The sequence below is a fragment of the Gekko japonicus genome, unplaced genomic scaffold, assembly GCF_001447785.1.
Source record: "Gekko japonicus isolate JY-2015 unplaced genomic scaffold, Gekko_japonicus_V1.1 scaffold3255, whole genome shotgun sequence".
Lineage (NCBI taxonomy): Eukaryota > Metazoa > Chordata > Lepidosauria > Squamata > Gekkonidae > Gekko > Gekko japonicus.
Window position 1 is genome coordinate 97,025 of NW_015167635.1, and position 9,016 is coordinate 106,040.

General features: G+C 49.7%; 1 protein-coding gene across 1 annotated transcript in view; it reads right to left on the reverse strand.

The window, feature by feature from the left end:
* The window catches only part of LOC107112869 (ryanodine receptor 1-like), a gene marked incomplete at its 5' end in the record, with an annotated part of 75,479 nt that overhangs the window by 3,759 nt on the left and 62,704 nt on the right, over positions 1 to 9,016 (reverse strand). Inside the window, 5 exons of the mRNA XM_015414064.1 lie at positions 311 to 411; positions 3,078 to 3,142; positions 5,224 to 5,380; positions 6,238 to 6,372; positions 7,019 to 7,165. Of these exons, the coding sequence (XP_015269550.1) occupies positions 311 to 411; positions 3,078 to 3,142; positions 5,224 to 5,380; positions 6,238 to 6,372; positions 7,019 to 7,165 (605 nt within the window). The remainder of the gene's footprint in view (positions 1 to 310; positions 412 to 3,077; positions 3,143 to 5,223; positions 5,381 to 6,237; positions 6,373 to 7,018; positions 7,166 to 9,016) is intronic.

The following is a 9,016-nucleotide window of genomic DNA, read 5'->3' on the forward strand; positions in this document are numbered from 1 at the left end:
GGGGGACGTGCAGATCTGTCCTCGCAGAGGAGGGAGAGCTTGTACCTGAATAAAACTTGGTCTTAAAGGTGCCACTGGACTGTTTTGGGCCAGGGGACCACGGGGGGCTCTGCAACTTACCTGGCTGCTTCTTGCTCTGACTGAGGGCTGCTGGGAGCAGGGGGTGGGGCTTGTTGCATGTGCCCGCCCCCTGGGCTCTTTACTTCCGAAGCTCCGCTCCTGTGCACTCCTGCAGGAAATGACCCCTGGTCCCCGCAAGGCACAACGGTCGAGGAGGCAGCCCCCACGTCGCCGCGAACCGGATGCTTACATGTAATTTGCCAAGTTGTGTTCCTCCAGCGTGTGGGTCTCAAAGCCGTGCGGCGTCGTGTCGAAATAGTCGCTGCCGATCCCGCAGATGAAACATTTGGTCTGCAGGAGACAGAAGCAGCGATGAGAAGAGGCGAGGGGTCTGAAGACGGGGGCCGAGCCTCCTGTTCTAGGGCCCATGGTGGGCTACCCGTCCCTCTCCAGTCGAATCTGCATTTGTCTTTTCCCACCGGTGTCCCAGCCTTCTGACACCGTCTTTAAAAAAGCTGTCTACATTTGGTGATTTTCACACCTCAACAGTGCTAGCATACTTTTGCACGCCTGCATATGTTTATTGCCCTTCCGTGGCGGCTCCACTGTCATTGCGCCTCTGCACTGCTTTAAAAGAATCTTCTCCAAACAACGTTCAAAGAAGCATAGAGAAGGACGGAGTCACAGCAGCACGAAAATGATTTCAAAATGCAAATGCAGATTTGACCTCCCTCTTCCAGCCCTGAACTAGCAGTGAGTCTCTCCCAGCTGGGAGACAGAAAGGGTCAGGGAGATGTCTGGAGAATGAGAGACATTCTCCCTAATTGCAGTAGTTGCTCACGAAAGTATTGCAGAGCTATAAAACTATCTGTTGCATTTTTTTGCATTTGTGTGTGTGTGTGTGTGTTTGTGCGCCCATGCGTGGAAGTCATGGCGACCTCTGGCGACTCCTACTGGGGCATGGAGGACATTCAGAGAAGTGGCTTGATATAGCCTGCCTCTGGCCTCCTGGCCCTGGTATTCTTTGGAGGTCTCCCATCCAAATACTTGCCAGGGTCGGCCCAAGATCTGATGAGATCCAAGTCAGGGCTATCTGCTACATTTTTAACCCACCCTTCCCTCCAAGGAGCTCAGAACGTCGTTCTCTCCACTTCCCTCTTATACTCCCAGCAACCCTGCAAGGTAGGTTAGGCCGAGCGAATGACTGGCCCAGTGTCACCCGCTGAAATTCACAGCTGAGAGATCTCTCTGTCCCCCCCCCCCGAGTTTATTTATTTAATATGCCACTATATAATAAACATCTTGCAACCATTACAATTATACATGAAGAGTAGGGCAATAAACGTAACCTGTAGTTTTTCAAACAGTACTCTGATAACAAACAGTTCAATAACAGTAGCCGTACCAAACCCCAGGTTAGCACCAAACCTAAAAATGATCTCAGTCCACTTATAATAAAAACAATGACCTTCGTTTCTAACCTCATAATCTGGTAGCTAGTGAAACATAGATAAGGACACGGTATTTGTCCAAGGGTTCCCATGCCTTGTTTAGCACGAACCTATTTTGTTTGACTAACAGAATCTTCCATTTGTCCATTGAGCTATTAGAGTTTTTTTGCTGAGCTACGCTGGGCAAAAGCAGTCAGATACCTTGTCATCCATCAGGTCATTCTTTGGGAAGCTTACATGTTGTAAGTATTTTAATCTCTCTTAAAATCGCATCCCAAAAACTTGCAATAATGGGACAATTCCACCACGTATGGTAGTATGTACCCCGATAGCCACATCCTTTCCAGCGTGTGGGGGGGATGCGATGAGGAAGAATAAGAAAACTCAGAGATCTCTCAGGTCCAACACCTATAGGGACAGGGGCCGGCATACCTTCGGGACTGCCTCTCCCTATATGAGCCCCGTAGAGCACTGAGATCTACAAATCAACACCTTTTGGTAGCCCCTAGCCCCAGTGACATCCGACTTGCCTCGACTAGGGCCGGGGCCTTTTCGGCCGTGGCCCCTACCTGGTGGAACGAGCTCCCGTATGAGATCAGGGCCCTGCGGGACTTATTACAACTCCGCAGGGCCTGCAAGACGGAGCTCTTCCGCCCGGGCTTTTAGTTGATAGGATAACCCTTCGAAAATATATCACGGTTGCCACTGACTATTTTCTGTGGGCTTTTAGTTGAGGCAGCGGACGTCCCGTCCCCGTCCCCCGGCTGGCCTCCCATCAGCGTCCTAGATTCAAACAGCCACCTGGGAACCAGTGCTCCCTCTAAACCGTGGAGTCTGGTGAGCAAAAATCCTACTTTCTGAGCTCCTGGCATTAAAGTGGTGAGCGAGCGATTGGGCTCCTGCATAAATTAGTGTGCCCTGGAGCCGCCCTTTCTGAGCTGAGACACAAATGGGTGAGCCGGAGGCTAAAAAACTGAGCCAGCTCACACTGACTCAGCTTAGAGAGAACACTGCTGGGAATCCACACTACTGTCCTGTCTTAACCGCTGAGACATTTTGATCAGGTCTGGCACGGTAAAAAGGTAAAGGTAAAGGTGTCCCTCGCTCGATTTATTTAATATGCCAATATATAATAAACATCTTGCAACCATTACAATTATACATGAAGAGTAGGGCAATAAACTTAACACGTAGTTTTTCAAACAGTACTCTAATAACAAACAGTTCAATAACAGTAGCCTTCCACAGCCTGCAGTTCAGCGTCTTAACCACTTGAGCCACCGCAGTTTATGGCTTTTGTCCTGCTTTGATTCTGTTGCTTTAAATTGGTTTACATTGTTGCTGCGGATTGCATTAATAGTGATGGAACCCGCCCTGAGCTTGCTTGCGGGGAGGGATGGGTACATACAATTCTAATAAAATAAATAATAAACAAACGCTCCCCCATGCCGGCTGCTGGTGCCTGAGCTGGAAAGTGCAGGGAAAACAGAGCGGCCCTTGCGGCTGCAATGCAACCCCGGGACCTGCGGACAAGTCAAGGGGCTTCGGTCTCCCTGGGCTGCTCACCTCCATGTCCTCCTTAACCTGCTCCTGCTGGTCTCTCAGCTCCCCAAAGGCGTCAATGATCAGACCTGCAGGGGAGAAAGGAAGGCACGGCCATGAAAAGATGGGGGAAGGAGAGAAAACACCAGAGCCCAGGCTCAGACTCTCTCCCCGCACCACCAAGGTAAACACTGGAAGACAGCAAGGTGAAGAAGAGGAGGAAGAAAAGGAGATTGGATTTATAGCCCACCTTTCACTACCCGAAGGAGTCTCAGAGCATCTTACAATTTCCTTTCCCTTCCTCTCCCCATGACAGAAACCAGCTGTGAGGTAGGAGGGGATGAGAGCTCTTTCAAGGACTGCCTTTGAGAGAACAGCTCTGAGAGAACTTGTGACTGACCCACGGTCACACTAGCAGCTGCATGTGAAGGAGTGGGGAATCAAACCCGGATTTCACAGATTAGAGTCTGTGCTCTTAACCACTACACCAAACTGGCTCTCTGGTGCACAAGGGTGGTAAGGGCTCTCTGTGCACGCTCAGAGGCACTCCATGACGCTTCTCGTGTCCTGAAAGCATTACTTTGGCCCTGAGTCATAAGTTCTGGCTCCAGTAAGTCCCCTCTCATTTTCAGTCCCGCCAGGAGTCCTTGAGATTTGACCTCACACTGGGGCTCAAAAGACTTGTGAAGTGAGTAATCCACAGCCAGGGTCTCCTCAATGCAAATTTGGAAAGATGGGCAGGTAGGAGGATTCAGATAGTGATGTGGTGCCACAAGAAGACATTTTTTAAAATCCTTTTCTGATCTAATGCCTGCCCCGCCTCCAAATTGCTATTTGCCCTATGTGGGAAAAGCCACACACATTCTTTCCGCTAGTCTCCAATATCCCGCATCATGGGCTCTTCTGCATTCTCTTTTTTTGTCCCTTGTGTGTCCCTATTGCTTTGGGGTTCCCCCCCCATTTCTGCAAGTATTTTTCTCCCTCTAGTGGTCGATTCGATATTACATCACCGTATGTCTGGCATAAAAACCTGCGGTTTATTGCAGGGAGATATGCCAGACATACAGTGATGTAATATCAAATCATCCACTAGAGGGAGCAAAACACATGTGGAAAATAACCCCCCCCCCCGAAGCAATAGGGACACACAAGAGACAAAACTGAGAATGCGGAAGAGCCCCAGGACTAGTTTGGCCTCCTTAACCCTCAACTCAGGTCTTAATCTGCACACTCGTCACTATGAGGAGTCTGGAATCATGAGTTGGTGGGTTAGACGGATTTCTTTTTGGTGCTCCCCTCCTAAAATAATTGTCCCAACTCTTAAAAATACCCAAGCATATCTGGGGGGGCGGGACTTCTAGCCCTGTCGTCTTCTCCCTCCTATGAAAGTTTTCTGGGGCTGCCTGTAAACTCAAAAGAACGCTGATTCCCCCATGCCATATGAAGTGGCGCAGTCCATTCAACCACCATAGGACGGGACTCTGCCACTTCTTGCAGCTGCACAACATGGAAATCAGTCAAAAACAGTACCAAGACACCGTGACTGAATTTTACCAACAGACTCAAATGTAACTCTTAAAGGTATCTTAAAAGTCCCATTCACAAAGCACAACAATAAACCATACGTGCGGTAAGAAATACAATGCATACTGTGTCACTAGTTTCAAAACCTGCAGAAATCTCTAAGGAAGCATTTGAAGATATCCATGCGCTTTAAATCTTTTAAGAAATATCTGAAGCCACATCAATTCGAAGAACAAGGCGACCGTTATTCATAAAGCACTTCACTGAAGACTTTTGAAGTTTTGCGCATGGTCTCTTATCTGATTGAGGTTTGGTACTGCAGGTTTTGAAACTAATGATGCAATAGACATTGTATTTCTTACTGCACGTACGGTTTATTGTTGTGCTTTGTGAATTGAACTTTTAAGATATCTTTAAGAGTTGCATCTGAGTCTGTTCATACAATTCAATCACGGTGTCTTTGTACTTCTTTCCTGCAATTCTCTCTTTGTATTGCTTTCAACATGGAAATCAGTCCTGGGTGCAACTCCAACAATGGGACGGGGGGAGGTGGGAGACACAGCCCGGGTGGAATCTTGCATGGTGGCCCGCCGCAGTGCCCGACAAAACCAACTTTTGTGCACAGAGACGGGCCTGTGCGGCTCACCCTGGATGATGGCCAGCAGGATGACAATGACGAAGAAGAAGAAGGTGATGTCGAAGATGACACGGTACAGCTCGTACTCGTCTCCCGCCGGGTCCTCGATCTCGTCACCGATACCCCCGCCAGCACGCACCCCCACGTACATGTGGAACAGGTAGCACTGTGTCGGAAAGAGAGGGCAGGGCGTCAGAGAGGGACTGGTGGGATATCACGTGCACAAGACAAACGATTCCCTGGGTCTGTACTTGAGACCACTATAGTGGATTCAAATCTCCATTCTTCCCGTAAGCCTTTAAAGCAGGGGTGTCAAACGTGCGGCCCGGGGGCCAGATGAGGCCCCCGGAGGGCTTCCATCAGGCCCGCACTGGAACTGGCTGCCTTCTGCTTCTTCTTCCAGTTCTGATGCTGCTGCCTCATCGTAGGTTTGCAGCTGACAGATACACATCTGAACAGCACACTCCAGATTGCAACGGCACAGACATTTTAATGCAATAATCCAGAGCAAGAGGTGTCAGTTATCAGGCACTGTTAAATAAGCAAAATATTGCAAGAGTGCTGATGTTTTAAGCATGTTTTTTAAAGCAAAAAACCCAAAAACCTTTGTGTTTGTGTCCTTTTTAAAGTTTATATCTCCGCTACCAGGCATTACATTTTATGACACGCGTGGCCTGGCCCAACCAGGTCTCATTTAGGTCTTGTAACAAATGAGTTTGACACGCCTGCTTTAAAGCATCGACAAGAGTAAAAGAATTTATTCATGGACAATTGCTCTAGCAAGGATTCTTAGACGAGTGGAATGTCCGCATTTAGAGGCAGTACACCCTTGGATATCAGATTCCATAGGACCTGTTTGGGGAGTGGAGGTATTCCGGCAGAAGGAGACTCCCCCTGACGTAAGATGCTCAAGGTTCCTTCTGCGGCTCTCCTGGACGACCCGCTGCGTCCCTCAAATTGTTTTCAGCTTTCTTGAAGTTGGCCACCCGTCCCCGCCCCGTCCCCGCGGCTCTCCCGACTCACCGTCATCATGTCGTCGCACTTCATGTCCGGCTCGTCCTCGTCTTCGCTCTTGTTGTAGAACTTGCGGAAGAAGTTGAAGGCGACGACGGTGTAGAGGTACACGACCACCGCGAGCAGCCCCACCGTCATCATCAGCTGGGGAAAGAGGCCGTGTGCAGGGGAGGGGTGAGAGAGCATCCAGCAGAAGTCCCCATTTTATGGCTGTGCCCACCATGCTGCGTCAGCATTCCAAAGGTGCCCACAGGCTGAAGAAGGTTGGCGGCCCCTGGCATACAGGAACCACGGGAGGGCAGGCAAATCCCTTCTCAATGAGGGTAACGCTACTCCTTATGCAGGGCTATTTTGGGGCAGGAACGCACAGGAACGGAGTTCCGGCTGGCTCCCGAGTTGGCCACGCCCAGCAGGAACTCATTAGCATAATAGGCCACACCCAACAGCAGAAACTCATTAGGATTGGCTACAGTAGGGGAGTGTGGCCTAACATGCAAAGGAGTTCCTGCTGCAAAAAGAGCCCTGGTTTTGACAACAAACAAGGTAAACAGAATAAGAAGGGAAAGGTGGGTGTGGCTGGATGACCACACTTCTGGTAACATGGGGGTGCGGCCTAATGTGCTAATGAGCTGTGCTGTCAGGGGTGTGGCCCAATATGCTAATGAGTTCCTGCTGTTGGGTGTGGCCTATTATGCTAACGAGTTCCTGCTGGGCTTTTTCTACAAAAAGAGCCCTGTAGGACCTTATGTACTGTACTCCAAACACACGTCCACCTGCCTTTGCGCCTTACCTGTTTGCCATTGTGGGTGACGGATGAAAGGATGGTCCGCAAGGTCTTGACGCCCATGGCAATGTCCAGAAGATGGGAGGCAAAGAAGAAGTTGTTGTAGTGGCCGAGGAGGGACATCACCATGTACCAGAAGAGGTACAGGAAAGACTACGGGTGGGAAAGGAGAGAAAAAAGCAGGGTTTGTAACGGACGTAGTTTGGAAACCATCTCAGGGGATCTCGTGAGGGGGGGGGTCAAGACACCACAGGAGTCCCCAACATGGCGCCCAGCGAGGCTTCTGATTGGCCACTGGAAATTTCATTGGCTGTGCTGATTTCTAAAAACGTTGCTTTGGCAGCAGCTGCCCCCACAGCACAAGCGTCTTCACTGTGTGACTGAAGGGAAGCTGTGGCGGTTATTTTGTGACTGGCTCCCCTCCTGTGGCAGCCATTTTGTGGCTGGCCCCACCTCCTGTGGCAGCCATTTTGTAGCTGGCCCCATCTCCTGCGGCAGCCATTTTATGGAAGCCATTTTTGTGGCTGCGCCCACCATGCGGAGTCAGAATTCCAAAGGTGCCCACGGGCTTAAAAAGGTTGGGGAACCCTGGTTGTAATGGATTAATCTGCGCTGAGTTCAACACGCATGAATCACAGGTGGCATTTATAGAGGAGTTGCCACGCGACAGGAGTCAGCATTGGTGGCTCTTGGGCCAAATCTGGCCAACTGAGGGTTAAGCTAAATCGCTCTCCCGATGGCACAGGTAGCTGAGCCTTGAAGGAAACCATCTGGCCCTTAAATTTCCAGACCCAGAGGGGAAAGAAGGGGACAGATATGTAGAATTTGTACTGATAACGGGCAGAAGGTCGGATGAGGGGTTGGTACATTATCTCTCTGACTTATAAAATCAGGTCCCCCCAAAAAACTATTTGCTGAATGGGATTATACCTTGCCACGCCAAAGAGCGCCTAGCCCTGTGAAGTACAAAGTGCCCTAGTTAATTCTATTTACTCAATTAGATTTTTACATTGCCGACTCTGTTTGGCATTTTAAAAAGAAAAACACAGGAAACCGAGGAATGCAGCCTGAAAAACGGGGCACCTCCCTCTTCTTGTCGCTAAAAGGACAACTAGAAAATCCCAGTCTCTAATTCCTTAAGGAAACCGGAGACTGTGACAGAACGCTGAATTTGGCATCGGGTACCAAATTCAGTGAGGAGCTGCGGTGGCTCAAGTGGTTAAGCCGCTGAACTGCAGGCTGTGGAAGGTCGGTCATTCAGGAGTTCAAGACCCGGGTGTGCCGCATGACGGAGTGAGCTCCCGTCTCTAGTTCCAGCTCCTGCCAACCTAGCAGTTCAAAAGCAAGAAATTGCAAGTAGATAAATAGGTACCACTTCGGTGGGAAGGGAACAGCGTTCCGTGCACCTTGGTGTTTAGTCATGCCGGCCACATGACCACAGAAACGTCTTCGGACAGCGCTGGCTCTTCGGCTTTGAAACGGAGATGAGCACCGCAACCCTAGAGTCGGACTCGACTGGCTTTCGAGCAAGGGAGACCTTTACTTTTACTACGGCTGAGTTGGGCTTCCCCCTGCAGCAGGTGGGCCATCTGCACATGGCCACCAACCGGCACAAGACTGGGTGGTTTCCCTAGCCATCTTCGCACTCCAAACCAACGGCCTGCTTTCTAGCTGCCTCTCCACACTCACAGTAGAAAAGAGCAAGAGTCCAGGAGCACCTTAGAGACTAGCAAAATTGGTGGCAGGGAAGGAGCTTTCGTGAATCACTGCTCGCTTCTTCAGATACCTGCAGCAGTGACTCATGTAAACTGGCAAAGGACCCAGACTATGGTGGTAGTTGACCATTTGGATGCAGAGAGACTGCTGCCACCACTTATTAGCACTTATTAGTACAAATGTTTACTGGCATTAATGATTTTATTAGTTGTGGTGTTATTTAAATCTCATTAAATTTAAAATCTCTCTCTCTCTCTCTCTCTCTCTCTCTCTCTCTCTCTCTCTCTC